Consider the following 18,855-nt stretch of genomic DNA (forward strand, 5'->3'; position numbering starts at 1 on the left):
GGTGAGTCATGGAAAGAGTGAACTCACCCGTATAGAGTTTAATCTGTCCTCCTCTGATAGATCTAATTTCTGCTTGACAGGCTCTGCTCATATACATGGTGTCTGACCTGGCTATTGAAACCGAGCAAGCAGCAGAACACTGCTTACGAAAGAGTCATCTCTGTGGATGGAGGATGAACATTAATATTCATGAGCTGTTACTCATTTACACTGGTAAATATTAAAACTTCTGTATAACACCATTCGATCTCTCTCAAGAATAGTTGTCTTTTGACAGAAATGCACACACTTGACAGCCACAGTGTGCTTGGTAAAAGTTGTTCTAAATAATACTGATTTCTTCGAGGGAACAATATATTTTAATGGCTTTGCTTTTCTGTTTGTAAACATTTGCCAGGCTTAAGTAACAATCATTTCCTAATCTGATGATGGCAAGTAAAAGTGGTTCAGCTTGCACAGTTTGAAGAGTTTATGAATAGTGTGGTCAGAACTTTGCTTTTGGTTCAGCAGCCCCTGAAATTTGTTTAGTAATTTATATGGTCCTCCCTTAGTGTATCAATGTATGGATTCAGAAGAGGTGCAAGGGGCTCTCTCCTATCATTTAAGTGTAGTAAGCAATAAATAGAAGTCTCTATAGCACAGTGAATATTTGTTGTGGCTGCATTTAAGAGAACAGAACCAGCTTGCTGTTGTTGAGGGAGCGCTGATGTTGACTGCATAAGCAGTAGCATTATATGATGCCTTTTGAGCGTTGTGGCGATCTTGGGATAGATCCTCTTGTAGCAGTGATGGGCACCTCTCTTCCCTGCTGTAATCCAGGTGACTGCACATGCTGTTTGGGGAAACAATTGCTTGTGGAAGTTGTAGTGAGTAGAGTAAAGCTAGCCAATGATGATGTCTTTAGTGTAAAAATACCTTTGTTCCTATGCTTCATGAGCTGCAATGGCTCATTGATTTATAAGAGCAATTCAGGGTCTGGTTTTATCTTTAAATCCCTTAGGTGAGAGTGGAGCCTTTGCATGAGGAATCGTTCCTTCCATCTCCTGTGTTACTGTGATTCCTGTGATCATCGGAGGTACGTGTGTGCCTGCATGCCTCCCCTTCTCCCTTCAACGGCAGCTCGGGGACATGGGGCTGCTCAAGTCTCAGGTGAGCATTCTTCACTCTGGAGTGCTTTCTGTCACCCTATCTCTAGAGCAGGAAATGTCCTGGACATCATAAAAACGTACTGCTTGTCCCTGAGTTTTCAAGAGGAGTGAATACTTTGGGGATGGGGGAAGAGATGCTTGCTGGAGCTCAGTAGCAGAATTTGGTTGGCCTATGTGAATGTAACTACTGGAGTAGAATGGCTTCCCCTCTGGTGGGTGTAGGTGGATGTAGATTGGAGAGGTGAACACTGGCACATTGGTTTGACCAGCTGAGTTGTGTTTTAGATTTTTACAGCTTATAGGGCACTGACAGACGCGAATTTGAAAACTATTATTTAAACAGATAGAATATTCATTATACCTGTATTAATGAAAGATAATGGGGGAAGTGTGCCCAAAACAGTTGTTCTGTAACCACATTGTGATGGATAAAGTTAGTGAAACAATAATCTCTAACTGCAAGATACTTTATTTCTGAAGCTAAACACGTTCTGCTGAAATAAAGAGGTCCTGAAATAAAAAGCTCACTGGTTCTAAAGGTGACAATGGGCTCTAAGCATCTGATGAGGAAAGGATATCTTGTCCCTTTACTAGTCCTGAATCCATTAGTATCTGCTTCTCCAGGTCCAGAAACACAGTATAGGCTGCATTTTCTTGCTCTTCCATCTCTTCTTTTGTTTTCTGTAGTCATACTCTGAAGGAAAAAAACATACCAGGCAATAATGCACTGTTAAGATTTGAAACCTGAATGTGACCCCATTGCTTTCCAGTGGATAGTATCAGTGCTATCGCAAATTAATGAAAATAGGCATCACCTAGGGCTACATTAACTGAATTGTCATTTCCTTGGTTGATTAGTTGGTATTATTAAACCATTTACCAAAGAATGGATAGGCAAAATCCTTATATGAATAAAGAATGGAAGGCTGGAGTCCCTCCTCACTTGAAGGAGCAATGTTTATAGGGAAGTTGCCAAAATGTAACTTTTTGAAAGAGCAACTGATACAAAACTAAAAGTAAATTCATAGCTGTTAAATGTCCACAGGCTCTAATACTCTTGCAGGAGTTTCACGTGACCAAGAGCTGAACTCATAGGAACTGGGACCATGTATTCCACTCCTAAGAACTGTAAATATGAACTCAGGAGCTGCTAAGCTATTCTGATTATGTCCATCCTGATTTTTGAAAATACTATGGAGACATCCTGCCTAGCAAAACAGGTGCATTATAAAGACCCAAAGAAACATGGAAAGTTTTCTTAATTCCAAGTATAACATACTGTTTTCTCCCTCTGTGCCTCCAGCTCCATTTCAATTCTGTTTTGGCTTGAAACTCTTGGTACTCTTGAAACTCTTGTTCACAGTACTTCAGATACTTGACTTCCCTTTCAAAATAATCAAGTACGTTGGCATGCTGTTAACACAATGACAAACAAGGGTCATTACACGCCCAAAGACACAGAAGTATTGGTGATGATCTGAATGGTATTATTAGTTTATCTATATTGGGAATATAGATATCTCGATCCAAACAATTTGCAGCAAAACAATATAGAGATGTGACTGAAACCAATTGATTTCGGATACAAATATGCATGGGGTTAAATATTTTTTTATTACACTGACTCTGAGTGGATCATCTTTCAGGAACCTACACTGAAATAACTAAATCAGTTTTAGGTTAGTGATTTCACTAGATCAGTCCAAATCCTCACTGACCCAACTTCAGTCACAAAGGAACCATAAAATGCCATATTTCAGTATTACACTATGCATTTATATAGGATTCTGTATTTTAGTTTTCATTAGTCTCTTCAACAACCTAGTATTTTTCAGTGAATACTTCAGTTAGAATGAATGTAATCTAAATATTAGTGACTGGTCCTGGGTTAATAATTCTATGCTATAAATAGTGTAGTTCCAAAACACATGTAATTTGGGCAGAAGCAAGGTGTTTCCTCATGTTATAGCACGTAGTTAGCTCCTGCCTTGCTTTGGAGAAGTTACTTTTACTAAAATGAGGCTGCTGACCTGGTGTTATATTGCTCTGCACACAGCAAACCTTTATGGGATGTTTATAAACTATTTAAGTGCATACATAATCTTAACTTAAAACTGGGACAGGATGACAAGAAGATTTTGTGATGTAAAAATAACAGCCTAGGTGGCAGGCAAGACTGCTAGACCGACTGAGATGAAAACACGAGCTTGATTTTTGGCTGGGAGGTGGGGGAAAAGAACAACTGAAAAGGATGTGGAAATAAAGAGAAATTAAAACTGTTTCCATTGTTCCCATGGGCCTTTGGTACAGATAGTCCTTATTTCAAAAGAGAATGAAATGAGTGGTAATGTTAGTAACAGTTTGCAAAATGTGCTTTAACTAAGCTAGAACGAGTTACTAAGATGTGTAAACTGAAGTACCAAATTTACAGGAAAAAAAATCGATGCAAACGTGGACAAGAAGGTGTAAAGAAAGAGAAACTCGGTATATTTACATTACTATGCACTATATAGCATTGTTTTAATGCATGAAACCAGCTGTCATTTTATTCATGTGGCAAAAAATGCTGAACTCCTTTCTGTGTTTTCATGTAGCCAGGTTGGAGCAGTGGAATTCTGCCACCTGTCACCCATGTTTCCTTTAGGTGCCTCCTAACAGCTCTGTGCAAAGCCAGCTTTGCTACAGGTGATCTTTGGAGAATATAGCCATACTGATCTCAAATTAATTGCCATCCATTTGAAGGCAAGTTTTTCCAGGCAGGCCTGTTTCTGTGTTGGAGTTTTCAGGATAAAGTGTCACGGAGATTAAAAAAAATTCTTACCAACCTCATTCCTCAAAGGGTGACTTAGTGTCTGACAGATTTCCAAAACATGCAGTACTCCAAGATCATCAGAAACAGCTAAAAAATGCTGCTTTGCTGAAAGATATTTGACAAAAAACATATAAGCAATCTAAATTCCAACAGTAATGCATACCTCCACCCAAACACAAGCCACAGGGGGTTCCTTTTTGTTGTGGTCTTTTTGTTTTATTTTTCACTGCTACAAAAAGGCAGCCTTATTGCTCTCTTATTTTCTTCACAAATGAAATTCCCTTTAAAGTTTCTACTTTTTCAAACTTTTTTCAAAAATCAAATGTTTTCACAAATGCTTTGTGCCGTGGTAGTACACTTAGAACTGATGTATGCGTTTTTGTATATACAGTGCAGTGTTAAACTAGTGGAAGTATGTACAGATCTATTATACGATTATCTGTAACAAGATTAGTGTGCCTTGGAGTCATGGGCCATTTTGCAAACAGGGTGGCACAGTAAAGTGCAATCAGCATCAACATACGTGAGGCAATCCAGGGGCTGATGAAAGTGATCACTGATTTGGAGATGTTCTGGAAATGAGATGGCTCATGAGATTTCTTCAGTAAGTCCCAAATATCTATATTTCCATCATCTCTGCCAATGAAGAAAACTCCTGGTCTTGTTAAGGACCAATGTCCCACAGTGTTTCTCCCTGCAGAGCAGCTTGACTGAAGGATTGGTCCATTCTTAATTTGTTTGAAAACAAATAAAAGACAAACCCAACAATCAAACAGTACTATCCATTCACTGCTTCAAATCTCCTATCATTTAAGAACATTCTCAGTTTAAATGATCCTATTACAAAAATTATATCAATGGCAAATGGTATCACTTGCAGTTAAAGGGGAGAATTGTGGGGAAGTAAAAAACCTGATATCCCACTTCCAGTCTATTAAGGTAATCTGTTTATCTGCTGTTAAAATCTGTGGTCTTGAGATTTTGCCAGGTGAGCTAACCTGGATTCCTGTGTGAGAGTAACTGTAAAAAAAAACATGTTTCTTTGTCTTCAGACGATAAAAAGACTGCCTCCTAAATATGAGTTCTTCAGACCCTTTTAGCACACATTGCCTTTATTCTTCAGTTTCCCGAGCAGCAGAAATAATTTGTTGAGAAGCTACAGTTTTTACAAGGTTAGAATTGAAGAAAGTCACTTCATTTTTTTTCTGGATAAGGCAAGTTTACAAAGCTATTTACAAAATAGTTTTCTGATGTGAAGAAAAAGGAAAAGCTCTTCTTATGCCCAATTTATTTCTAAACTATGATGCTTTGTGACTTACAAACATTCCTGAAAATACAGCTATTATAGTTCTGTCTTGTATATCTATCTATTATGTTACAGCTGTGTTAAAGTAACTTACTGTAACGCCTTCTTTCCAAATGGCAAAATTCCGTCCTCCAACACTTAGAATGATGTCTTTAAAAAACGGAGATCTCTGGAGAGTGTTGATAGTTTCAGTGTGGATGGTGTATTTCTGAGTGTGCTTCTGACCTAATGGAATGAAAAAGGCAGTTGCTTGTAACTAGTGCTTTATTGATCATTTTCACAATGGGAGTTATGTTGGGGAGAAACAGGAGTACAGGATCCAGCAGAGGCTTCAAAAATACTAGCCTCATTTTTTTTGCTCACAAGGTATAGGAACTGGAATTGCCACAAATCTAGTTACTGTGAAGTATGACTTCCATGATTTGTGCCAATAGGTACATAGCGATGCACCTGTGATACTGGAGAGGGCTTTTGCTGTTCTGTCATGAGAGCTAAACTGCATATGCTTTGAGGCTGTACTGCTGAATCCTGGTGTCATTAGTGAGATAGACTATTATAGTAGATGAGCAAGAACCTTAAAAAGACAGAGTATAGCTGCAAATATTTTAAAGTTAGCAATATATTAAGGTTTCAACAGGTATTGAAAAACTTATACTTACTAACTGGTTTTGCTGAGTCACTATCAATTTCTATTTTCCAGTCAGAATAAACAATTTCTCCATCCTGCGATGCCAGAAAAATCAGGTAAATGCATTTAATATTAAATATGTTCTGAGTAAACTAAAATGAAAGTTTGCAGACAATGGCTGAAAAAACCACTAAGATTTTGGATCACCATTTTTCAGTTTTGTATTGCACAAACAGCTTTACTTACCGTGATGTATGTAGGCAGTCCTTCCTGCAGAATTAGGTGCTCAATTTTTACAGTTCATGCTTTGCTCCAGTATTTGGGGAAAAGGTGACTGGAAGCAAAAAGGCAGCTAGAAGCCAAATTTTCATTTCCACATGAACTCAAAACCGGGAAAGATTTTGGAATTTTAGATACATAGGGTAGGTAGAGGGCTGTGAATAGCTGCGACTTTCTAAAGTGGAAATAAGTTGGGGGGGAAGTTGTTGTATAAACATTTTCACCTGACATTGGGGGAAACACTAAAAAAATATTACTAATCTTATGGGTTCTGGAATAAGGAAATACTTTTTGGTTCCTGATGGCAGGTAGTTAAGTTCAATGTATTTTGGAAATCACAGAATCACAGAACGTTAGGGATTGGAAGGGACCTCGAAAGATCATCTAGTCCAGTCCCCCTGCTGGAGCAGGATTACCTAGATCACATCACACAGGAACACATCCAGGCGGGTTTTGAATGTCTCCAGAGAAGGAGACATCTCTGGGCAGCCTGTTCCAGTGTTCGGTCACCCTCACCGTAAAGAAGTTTTTCCTCATATTTATGTGGAACTTCCTGTGTTCCAGCTTGCACCCATTGCCCCTTGTCCTGTCAATGGATGTCACTGAGAAGAGCCTGGCTCCATCCTCATGACACTTGCCCTTTACATATTTATAAACATTAATGAGGTCACCCCTCAGTCTCCTCCTCTCCAAGCTAAAGAGACCCAGCTCTCTCAGCCTCTCCTCATAAGGGAGATGTTCCACCCCCTTAATCATCTTGTGGCCCTGCGCTGGACTCTCTCTAGCAGTTCCCTGTCCTTCTTGAACTGAGGGGCCCAGAACTGGACACCATATTCCAGATGCGGCCTCACCAGGGCAGAGTAGAGGGGGAGGAGAACCTCTCTTGACCTGCTAACCACACCCCTTCTAATACACCCCAGGATGCCATTGGCCTTCTTGGCCACAAGGGCACATTGCTGGCTCATGGTCACCCTGCTGTCCACTAGGACCCCCAGGTCCCTTTCCCCTACGCTGGTCTCCAACAGGTCTGTCCCCAACTTGTACTCATACACAGAAATGTCTTCTAATTCTGCCCTTTGAGTAAGGGTTCCTGGTCTACCAAATATTGGGGTTTTTTTAATTATTTTAAGCACGTAGCTAAACACATTAAAATGGGAATAAAATGTGGCATGTCCAGAAAGATCTGTTTAGTTAACACCTGAAGAAAACAAGCAAGTCCATACATTTCTGAAAACTCTATTATTTAATTCTTCAGTCTTTCAGATATCTTGGATTAACATTTTCATTAGTAATCTGTTATTTTCACTTACTTCAGTTCCAACAAAAAAGTCGGTGGAGATATTCTCTAGCACTTTCAGATTTTTGCTTGAAGGAGTACTCATCTCTGTATATGGGCTGTCGTTGACAGGTACTCCTAGTGCGTTCAGAGATTGCACCTTCTCTGGGAAACAGTACAGATACATCTATTTATTATACACTGGAATTTATCAGACCAAGCAAATCCTTTATCTTATAAAGGTAGTTCATGGATAAGGGGAATTCAAAAGGAGAGATGAAGAAGACTGCCAAGTAAAGCAGCAGTTTGCAGGTTAACTGTTTCCTGGTGGAATCTCCCCATTGCTGCAGCTGCTCTGAAGTCAGTGCTTCCTGTACCCAGACAAGTACTTAGGGTAGCACCATTCTGTTCTTCAATTTTACACAGCATCAGTGTCTCCGTGGGAACTGCCCCTGCGCATACCCCTTAGCTGCTGCAACCAGGAGCTAACACTTCTGCTCCAGGAAACGGCACAGCCTGCGTCCAGCGTGCGCCACAGCAGCTCAACTGCCAGCAAGGCATTTTCTGGCATGGTTGGCAGTCACTCTCTCAGGTAGTCCAACTCTTGGGCTACCCGAGTGCCAGCTTTATAGAGGGATTAATAGTGTGTCCCTACCACAATAAGAACTGCTCTGCTACAGAACGTGAAGTGCTAACTTCACGTTCTGTAGCGAAGAGTGACACCTCTACCCAAAGCACTACAGAAATACCTACAATATATACTATTACTCCAGGATAGAATACTAAAAATAGTATTCTGTAAGGGCTGAAAAGGACATACTGTTTCAGGGATAAAGAGACTGAATGAGGCACTTGCATGGGCTATTAAGTGAAACTCGGCAGAATTACTATGGATACAGAACTGTTCTTTTTGTTTTCAATACATGTATGTCACACTTTGAATACCAGGATATTTAAGAAACCTTTTTCCCCAAATGCATTTAGCTATACAACATTTTGTTGCTCAGCTTTCATTATGTATATACTGAAATATAAGCTTATTAAAAACATTTTCCCCAATAAGATGTAATAAAAATATTACCTGAGGTTTTGTAATGATAATGCAGTTGCCTTAAAATAATTCTGACAGGACCATACTCGGTGTTGGTATCACTCTCGCACAGGTTTATCTGTTCAGAAAAGATGCATTTGCTAACTCATTTTGTCAGATCTTTGAGGTACAAGACTAAATGACTTCCTTCTGTAATGAACAGGTCTTTTCAGTTTGCAGTGTGTTTGTAATACTCCATGAAGAGTATTTGCTGCCTCACGTGCAAGCACAGAGAAAACACAAAACTGGTTTCTCTTGTGTTATCCTTTCCCTGTAAGGATTTTGCCATGTTTCTAGAAAAAACATCTCCAGTGTTCATGCTTGTTCAACAAATGTACCAGCTACAGCAATTCTGAGCAGCACAGATCAGCAGGTCCAAATTTTTTTTTTAACCTAACAGATTATTTTCAGCCTCACTTTCTTCACAAACTGCTATGACCATTTCCATCAGACTGACTGTTGAGTTGCCAGTAATTATGGTTCTGTTGACCATGACCATGTTTCACAGTTTGGGACCCACTGAGGTGGAAAGCACAGCAGTTAAAAAGGCTGACAGGAACTTACACTATTAATACAACTACTTTTGCACCTGTTGCAGTTTTTAAGAGGCAGTCATGTTATTTCTTGTGAGTTAGCTTTTCAAAATGCATTTTATTGAAGTTTCAGAGGAATGTTAAGTCTTTCATTTCATAATCAGAAGGAAATTCACAAGGAAGTCACAATTTGCTGAAAAAATTAAGGAGTTGGAAGCAAAAGAATACATTCCTATGGAGTTCTGGCCATATCTGCTTGATCCTTGTGTTCTGTATTTGTGTACAGTACCTTTATGAGAGGTTTCCAGCAGATATCTAGATGCTTAAAAGTATCATCTGGAACATCACAGGGCATATCAAAAATTTCTTCCTCTTTTACTTTCTCAGATGAAGGTTGTTCAGGAAGTTTGGTGGCTGGAATATCCCAAAATAATACTGAGCTGCAAAATGGTTGTATAATATTATTCCCTGGTTTTGTTTCAAAGTCGGATGCAGTTTTCCACACATTCTAAAGTTGTTTTTTTAGCCTTTCATCTTCAAACTTTGCATAGCAATAGATACTCTGAAAAGCAGACAAATGCTAGATACTTAATTGCTTCTTTTGTAAATGATGGCATATATTCCTTTATTCACCACTTTATCAGTTGCTCACTATACCAAAGCAGCCAGGTAACATTCATAGAGTTTGCTTATGGAAAGTTACTGGGTGATGTTACTGGCATTATCTGGGTAGAATTCCTGGAGGCTCAGAGAACTGGACAGAACTCTGTAGCGGGTAATCTGGTAATCCAAATCAAACCTCATTGCCAATTCTTGTGTGTACCAATTTACTTGTTGACATTCAAGGCAAATGGTCCCACTCACTTGAATCTGTCATCTCCTTGGAGTTTTCAGCCCTCTGTTTGTTCCTGTTGCTCTACTCTGGACAGTGATTCACAGATCTGATACCAACAATGACAATTTTCCTCATTGCTGATATCTCTTTTCCTTTTCTAACAGGAGTTGCTCAGGGCCTGTGGTCTTCATGGATGACATTACAGAGATTCCCCGCTCTTATTTTAGGTGAATACTTTTAATTTGGAGCCCTGGTGTGTGAGTACTTTAAATTATTTCTTCTATGTGCATTACTTGCATTACGCTGCAAACTTACTAACAATTATATTTGCAATCATTCTTCTAACTTAATTCTTTGAAGTCTTCTCTGGTTTTGATTAGGAAAAATAACTGTATCATTACCAAATTTTGCTGCCTGTGACCCTCTTTTTGATGTAACTAGCAAATATATGATTGAGCCCAGCCATGCAGCCTTGAAGCCTTAAGCCTTTTACCATCATGAAAGCTAAACATTTATTTCCACTTCTTGCTTTCTGCTACCTTGCCAGACTTTCACACAGCATATTTACTCAAAACCATCATGCCTATTTAGTCCACAAAGAGGAAATTCACACAGAATAATTTTGCCAGATAAGTCTCCAAGTTTAAATATAGTTTACAGTATTTCTTTGGCCTCAAAATCATTAATAGCTTTTTGTGCAAGAGTCACATAATCAATGTAAGTGTGGTGGTATGTCTCTTAAGGCCAATGCATGTGTGACCAACATGCTTCTTAAGGTATGCACAGGATATAAACATATACATGTGAGGTTTTTCAGTTAATGAACCCTTAATGCCATTACTGTAAAGGGCTTAACTGGCCAAGAACTTGATGTGCTTGTCTTCTGCATACAGAAATTCAGCTATTCAGGATAGGCTGATAGAAATTCAGAACTGTGCTAGTTAAATCATGGTGTGTGCTCCATAAAGCTTTCCAAAGGAAACTGGAAGACGTCTTGCAGCGTATGTATTGTATATACCAATCAGGGGAGCAGGTTACAAGCTGCGCGCAAATTTCAGCTCTGTTTTCAAAAGTAGCACCCACTCGGTTGTCCTAAAAATAACAGTAATAATAATTACAGGGGGAGAAGATTATGAGAGACAACAATTATACTTTTCTAAGTAAGTACTTAAACACATAAAATGGGCTTCTAGAAATTAAGTTACTGTTTCTGCTTGGGTAAGGTTTGAGAATCAGGATTTATTAACCTGCAACTATAAAGCCAAGACGTTTTACAAATGTACTTCAGGTGAACTCATATCAGCTTTGCCTGCTAGACACCTAAAATTCTAAATTAAGTCAGCAGGATGAATACTCGCTGGTAGCACTGCAAAACAGGCCCTCCTGCGGTTGCCATGTTTGTAACTTCTTTATCCAGCTTAACCAAAGGGCAAATCATGGAGAAATTTATCTCAAACAGTTAAGTGTAGTGGGAGTGATAGATCTTTGCCAAGTTTACACCATGGGTAATCTCTCTTAAATTATTACTCTGCTAGACCGCACTGCGGGATGGTAGTGGTACCTTCAAATGTTAATTATTAATAGTTTAGTTTGTGTATGTGGGGTTCTGCAGGTTTTATAGTACTTATCGTTTACCAAGTAGTCATTATTTTATACCAAATTTATTTTAATTTATTCCAAAAAATAAAGGAAAGGGGACGGGGGGAACACGTTATTATAGGCTATGCCCTGATCAAATATAATTTCCAGTATATGCAAAACAAATATTTTTGGCTAAAACTGTACTTATCAACCATGCAGCGAAGTTTCAGCTACGCTTTTTTTAGGCCAAATCCTACTCTTATTTTCATTCATGAGCTGCTTACCTGGAGTCAAAATGGTAGTCTCACAACCATGAAAAACTGGATTAGGTTCTGGATATAACTTTGAATACTTTTTCATTGATATGTAATAATAAACTGCTGCTTTTAGGAACTGTGCCATAAAAAACTGCAATGGTGTGCAAAGGCTGGCACACATTCCATGTTTATATAACAAAAAGTATGTCCCAGTACATGTTGCTAAATATTGATAAATATTATTTGTCAGCACAGGTTTCCTGTATCTGTTATCCCAGATGAACATGAAAACAGCTTGCTGAGCCTAAACCTCGGCAAAAAATCTCCCACCCAAACAACAAAAACCACAAGAGCATTCTGCTATCCAGTCCCTTTCTTCATGTTTTACATCTGGTACCAATTAGTATCCATGGGTACTACTGTAGCATAATTTAATAATGAACAGTTGTATCAGCTTTCTTTTTGTAATATATGTGCACCCTTTTCCTCACTTTTCTGGTAATGTTGCTAAGGACTGCGGTGTCTATGAAGTCTTAAAAATTTGTTTTCAAAAATTATTGATATATTAATTTGCATAAACCTTTTAAAGATCTCGGTTTTCTTCCTCTTGACCTGCTTTTCCACTGTCGTTATTTTGCATTTGACTACATTTGCATTTCAAATTAATTTGGGAAACAGTTTGCAGTACTTTGATAGTAAACGAGCATCCAATACTCCTTTAATAGTGTTGGACCCTTAAACTACATAGACCCTACATATTATGGAGCTTTAAAACCACCACAGAAAATATAAGTTTTGAGCACACAGAAGGATTAAGGTAACCACAGTAACACCATTCTTGGGTGCCTAGATAGTTAGGTAATTGAAATTATTTCTCTGAATTCTTGGTGGCAGGCTGGATTGCTTATAGTAGAAATTAAACATATTTTAGATATAGAAGGCTCATTATAATTTTGAATTATAATTTTCAGTAAAGCTACAGAAATTTTTTCTAGTATGAGCAGTTTTATATCAGGTTGAGAACACAGCACAGTCATAAAGCACAATGAACAGGACAAGTAGCACCCGATTACTTAATATTTAAAAAATGCAGTGAGAAATAATAAAGGCTATTACAAATAATTGGATCTTTAACATTTTAACTTGAATTTACACTGATTTCTGAGGTAGTAGATTAGGAAAACAAGAAAAATGAATTTTTAAACTCACCTCAAAATAATCTGGCAGCCAATGTATATCTGTTACTGTTTTTTTATGACTATTCTGTATGGAAGATACTGCGTGGTATCTCACTAGAGTTGGCTCTGTGCTGCTCTGCTGGCCTTGTGTAAGTGATGGCTAAAAATGTTTTAAAAAGAGATATGTTAGTGTATTTCCAAAATACAATAGCAGACCTGTCAAAGAAAAAAGGTTACTTTACATACTGTTAATGCTTCCTCACATATTTCAGATCAGTTTATAGAACTTTCTAGGGGTCTAATACCTTCCCTTTGGGAAAAAAAAAAATGAAAAGCATCAAAACAGGCCTTTGGATATGAAGCTCTGAAAAGAATTCCAACATGCCTCCACAGGCACACACAGATCCACTTATGTTATTAGTTCCTCCTCTGCACTTAGGTCTCTCTTCTGCTTATGCCCTTTATAGTCTCCTTCCACTGAAATCTGCTTCTCATCTCCCAAACTACCTTTTTCTGTCCATAAACTTCCAGAATAATTTTCAGTATTATATTCAGCAACAAATGCTGTACGTATTTGATTGATAGGCTTCATGAGGCAAGAGTTGAGTATATGTTGGTGCCCACTAAAGAACAGTCTTACTTGAAGCCCATGTCTGCACAAAATGCAGTAAAGCTATTAAGCTGGACTAATCAGGTAGACATTATATTGTGATAATGGGTTTATTTCATGAACTCGTTAGGTTTCTTAATCTTTACAATGAGAGACTAGAATATCTACTCTGTTTTGAGTCAGGATACCTTCACCCATTTTTCTCCACTAACTTGTATTCTAACTTTGTCTGTCTTCGTCCCAGACATATAGTTGTACTGCAATATATTTAGAACAGAAACATTTACCATATTAAGAGCTGTCATCTTGATTCCATCAGCAACAGTTTTTGCATTTTGCAGCCTTTCTTCATGTTGAGAAATATCCCACAGTACCACCTACAATAAAAAATGAGTATATTATGAATTATTTTATCCTTTATATTAATGTGTATTTTTTCAAATACAATTTATGGGGGTTTGGGGAAAAAGAAATTCACTCCCTGCACTAGAATTTATGAAGTCTTTAAAGTATTTCCTCTTCAGTCTGATGCGATCAGTTGAAAGACTACATTTGTCTGATCAAAAAAAGTCTTTACAGCTTGACCTATTTATCCGTACTGCAAAGAAGCATCATACAGTAATGGCTCAAGTGTAGAATAACCAGGCATAACTTCAGTACAGGATCGGAGAATTTCTGAGACACTGGTATCTGTCTTGTGACATTATGTGTTATTATGGATGATGAGTACATATCTTCAACCTTATTTTTATAGTGTAAGAAAATACAGAAATATCCAATTTTATTCTTAGAGAGTTAACACCTGTCCGTTGACGCAGCCACCAGCAACGATATTTGGATCACGTGGACTGAACTGCAAGCAGTAAATGTCTTCAGGACACTCCAACTTTAACTAGAAAGAAGAAAAACAAAATAGTTGAGAAATACAGTCACACTGGTTGTTTGTTCTCTTGTTATTTAAACACTTGGCATACTTAAAAGTCCTGATTAAATACCTGAGGGTGGATAGGGTCCAAAAAACTCCAAAAAAGTATTACTGACTGCTGCAGCAATGATTTATCAGAAAGGTTAACTTGCTCTTCATACAAAAGCCGCTTTCTTGCTGACACTGCTATAATCCCTGATTGAGAGAGAAAACGAATTTTCTCAGAAGAGACAATTCAAGTTCCAACATGATGTTAATTATTCTGTGACTTAAATTTATACCTTCTGAATACAGTGCAAAAAAGCCCCAACCAACCATGTATTTATATTTTTCTTTTTACAGATCAACTTTGAGGAAATTATTTTTTTACTAAAGTTATTTAAAAATGAGTCATAGAACTTAAAGATCAGGATAAAATTCAACTTTTTTGCTACTGCTCCTTAATGGTGTAATACCGCACCTGAAATGATGTGACAGGCGTATAGTCCTGGCCACCCATCACGAAATCAAATCTTTTGTAGCTGAATTAATTTCCTACACAGGCTGCAGTGTTGGCTATTAGTATGCTGTGCAGCTAGGACATTTATATAAAAGTTAATTGTGCGTTTAAGCCTGGCTGAGTAGAGCAATAATCCGCAGCAGGGAGCAGGAGGAGACATTTAGTACGCCTTGTGATGCTCCCTGGCACTTAGCAGAGCCACGTCCCATTGTGGCCCTAACATTCCTCACAAGTATTAGACATGCTACAAGAGCCAGCCATGGGGAGAACAACAGTGGTATGCAGAGCCACCGGAAGGACCTGGCACAGTTGCAGCCCCACTTAAATGAGCCTCATAATGGAGAAATTTCCCTTTCCTATGATCTCTGCCTATATGTTAGTGTGAGGGACTTTACATGGCCTGTCTGAACTCCACAAAGAATTTGCCTCATTTTTCACTCAATCTCAAACCAGTAATTCAGACCTTCTAAATCAGTTTTGATTTTTTTAGAATTTAAAAGCTGATAATTTTATGAAAGATGCATGTTTTATAGCTGTCATATAACATGTCATTCAAGTCTCAAATGAGTATTTTAAGCACTTTACCATAAATGGTTGGATGCCAGCAAACGCAGCTAATAGTTCTGTCCTTGAGATAATGCAGATCTGTAAATGATTGGTATGCTTTAAGATAAACATCTGGCTTGCCACCAGAACTGCTTTCATCTTCTGCTAGGGCCTTCCAGTCATCAAAAAAAGCATCCATAATTTCATTTTGCTGCAATGCCATTTCCATTCTGTTTTGTGAGAAGAACAGTTAATACTTTCAAAAATCCAGATGTGACTACTCGGTCACTACTCAGAATCACAAATATTTCTGTAAAGAGACAGCTTTTGTTTTACATAAAATTATGACCACAGTAGTAAAAAAAAAAAAAAAAAGTATTAATTGCTCAGTGATACACCCCTGTAAGGAAACCCTCTTCCATTTAAATATAAATAACTAATTGTACCAAGCATTTAACTCTACTTCTGTGTGGATCGAGTAGAGTGTAATTGTCCAATTCTTGTGCAGAAAGTGGCAGTAAGTGGGACTTGTCTTATGACTAAGGGCTGTAGGACAGCACCTTTGCTCTTCTGCATAAGCCTCAGCTTGAGTGAGCAGTGTTTGAAAGATCAGCTTTGTGGCTTGTTTGAAAAGATTTATCACTATCAACTTAACAGTTCTAATATATATTTAAACCAGCAATTATATTTATATGGCATAGACTTCACATTGCTTTTCAGAAACAAATATTAAGTTAATATTTGTTAATATTGAAATAACAAGCAAGAGAAAAAAACTAAACAAAAAAGTATATAAAAACAAACAAAAAAATCAGTATTTGACCAGACCAGTGGTCCACTCAGACAAGATTTCTTGCTTGTATTCTATATTTTTTCAGGTAGCCTTTCATGTGTATTGGTACAGTAATTTTACCTTAAACGTACTGATGTAAGAAAGTCTTTCAGCTTCTTGGATGACAGACTCTCTTCTTTCTCTTCATTTGATAACTGTCTAGGAAAATACTGTGTGGCTGTATTTTTTGGATAGGTCCTAACCAGTTGGAATAAATTTGAACATGAGTAAGTACAGAAACAATTTCACAGAATCACAGAATGGTGATTTCAAATGGAATTTCAAAGACAGAAACCCATGTAATGTGTAAAATTAAAAGCTAAGCATATTCAGTTTTTCTAGAAACTCTTTGGAAAAAGAGTGAAAGAAAAATGCAAACAGAGCATCCAGTTCTGTTCTTTTGATCAGTTTGTAACTGAGTAACTCCAGAAGAGTTGAGTTAATTTACATAAGTTTAGTTGAGATCAGAAACAGTGCGTAGCTTAATAAATAAGCTGATAAATATTTTCTCACACTTACCATTTTGTCTGAGTGCTAGCTTCTCTTAATTTTGGAACCATTTGTACACCCACATCTTTTTCAAGCATTTTAATACTGAAATTTTTGTCTTGATAGGACGTGCATTCAAAGTAACTGTCTTTTACATGTGAAGCATTCTTATCAGTAAATGTAATTGGTGCACCAAACTTCCTGCGTACTCGAGAAATCATATACTTAATCTGGAAAAGAGATATTTCTGTAGTTAGGAGAGGAGAAAGTTTTTGGAAAGTTTGTTCTGTAAAATGGCAGCATTCATATAATTGTAGAACTAGTTCTGTTGATGATTTCTGTGATGAGTTTACTTATTTCTGCATTTTGAAATTCTGAAGTGCTTATATAAATAAGCTACATAAGTTATAGAAGACAGGTTTGTATTTCCAAAACAAGAAATTGTCTTTAGGTAATGTTTTGGAGTACTGCTAGTAGGATAAGAGAATTACATTTTCTAATTCATACAATATCAAAACTGCACCTTTAATTAAAGGATTGATTTGCAAAATTTCTTATGTAATACTGCATTGGACTTCTAAGACCTAACTTTTCATCCTTCGCTCTTAGTGCAACTCTCAACTTTGTGTGAGGTATTTCAGCTTCCCTTGCAGTGCCTAGGGAGAGAAAAGTACCCTAAAGAGGATCCACAAAAATTTGAGTGAGGAGTTTCCTTATAGTGAGAACTAGGAAGGAAGAAGTGATCTGGCTTGGCTTCTACCCACAAAGAGGAGTAGGCACTTGATTTCAGGCAATAGAGAGGTATTGCTTTGTCTTGGATTCCTAGCCAGGTACTTTTTCCCATCATCTCCCACAGAACTGGAAAGGAATGTAGGCTGAGAATACTTCAGAGTAGACCTTGCCAGCAAGGCAGAATACAGAATACTTACACTGTGAATGTGGGTTAAATTTAGTGACTGTGAATTAGCTTTAGAACAATCAGACATCTTTTTAAGTATAAGCAAGATGTCCAGTTGCTGAGAACTATCAAAACTTAACTGTCTTCCCTGAACAGAGATTTAGGCAATGACTAAAAATCATTGATGGACAGTTGCATGCTTGGAGATGCCCCACACGTCACAAGTTAGGTGACAGCTGTGAGGGGATCTACTTTTTGGATGTATAATTTTCTCAGTATAATCTGTGGGTGTAGTTAATCAAATAGGTCCTTCTGTAAAGTCAGCTTGTAATAACCTGTAGCTGGTAACATTTATTCCAGGTAGAGAGCCCTTACAAGTCTTGCACGCTACTTTAAATGCCACCCATATAATGAAACAGAGTTCATGGGGCTCCATGGAAACAGAACTAGGTCCTTAGAATATAATTACAATGACTCAATTTGTACTCTGGCCAGAGAGTAAATTAAGCAAAAAATGGCAGAGATGCTAATGACCAGATGATCAGGACTTTTGAACTTACAGCTTAAGAAGTAGATATGTCCAATACAGTCTCACATGCCTTATTTTCAGGATTTAAAGCAAACAGAATTATAAAAAAAAAATGTTTCTGCAGCACTTTCAGGTTTGTTAAAAGTTGAGCTAGTTCTCTTGCTTTTTTGTTCTCTTGAAAGACCCCAAGAAAAACTAGAATTGCAACTTTCAGTTTTCTGAGGTTTTTTTTTTAAGGAACTTAAAATAAATTTGGTTTTGTGATACTTATTTAATTGAGTAACATCTGTTGATTCTGACCTTTGCAACAGTGTCTTTAACAGCTGCTTCTTCAACTTCCTTTTCGCTGCCAAGAGAAACCCAGGGTTTGTGGACAGGAGGCTGATAAGGATGGACTTCCAGAGTTCCCTCTCTATTTTCTTCTTCTTTTTCTTCTTTTTCTTCTGCAGTTTCTGGAAGCTATGACATCAAACAGTGTGAAATAGTGCTTTTTCAAAAATTTGTTACTGAACTGTAAGTATGAACTAGAAAACCAGTTTTCAGTCTTTATTCACACATTCTTTACTTTTGTCTCAATGCAGTAAGTCTGGCTATACAGTGTCCC

The 18,855-nt window shown here is 37.6% G+C and overlaps 1 protein-coding gene across 1 annotated transcript in view; it reads right to left on the minus strand.

The window, feature by feature from the left end:
• Positions 1 to 1,765: 1,765 nt before the first annotated feature.
• The window catches only part of DNAI3 (dynein axonemal intermediate chain 3), a 30,301-nt gene continuing 13,211 nt past the window's right edge, over positions 1,766 to 18,855 (minus strand). The window contains exons 6-23 of the mRNA XM_068406751.1: positions 18,552 to 18,710; positions 16,855 to 17,054; positions 16,417 to 16,533; positions 15,543 to 15,733; positions 14,529 to 14,653; positions 14,336 to 14,425; positions 13,821 to 13,910; positions 12,955 to 13,083; positions 10,926 to 10,999; positions 9,362 to 9,512; positions 8,531 to 8,618; positions 7,484 to 7,587; positions 5,926 to 5,989; positions 5,361 to 5,491; positions 4,484 to 4,688; positions 3,974 to 4,065; positions 2,428 to 2,561; positions 1,766 to 1,842 (exon numbers count right to left, since the gene is read on the minus strand). Of these exons, the coding sequence (XP_068262852.1) occupies positions 1,836 to 1,842; positions 2,428 to 2,561; positions 3,974 to 4,065; positions 4,484 to 4,688; positions 5,361 to 5,491; positions 5,926 to 5,989; positions 7,484 to 7,587; positions 8,531 to 8,618; positions 9,362 to 9,512; positions 10,926 to 10,999; positions 12,955 to 13,083; positions 13,821 to 13,910; positions 14,336 to 14,425; positions 14,529 to 14,653; positions 15,543 to 15,733; positions 16,417 to 16,533; positions 16,855 to 17,054; positions 18,552 to 18,710 (2,151 nt within the window). The 3' untranslated portion in view covers positions 1,766 to 1,835. The remainder of the gene's footprint in view (positions 1,843 to 2,427; positions 2,562 to 3,973; positions 4,066 to 4,483; positions 4,689 to 5,360; positions 5,492 to 5,925; positions 5,990 to 7,483; positions 7,588 to 8,530; positions 8,619 to 9,361; positions 9,513 to 10,925; positions 11,000 to 12,954; positions 13,084 to 13,820; positions 13,911 to 14,335; positions 14,426 to 14,528; positions 14,654 to 15,542; positions 15,734 to 16,416; positions 16,534 to 16,854; positions 17,055 to 18,551; positions 18,711 to 18,855) is intronic.

Source organism: Nyctibius grandis, chromosome 8 (genome assembly GCF_013368605.1).
Source record: "Nyctibius grandis isolate bNycGra1 chromosome 8, bNycGra1.pri, whole genome shotgun sequence".
In the NCBI taxonomy this organism is placed as follows: Eukaryota; Metazoa; Chordata; class Aves; order Nyctibiiformes; family Nyctibiidae; genus Nyctibius; species Nyctibius grandis.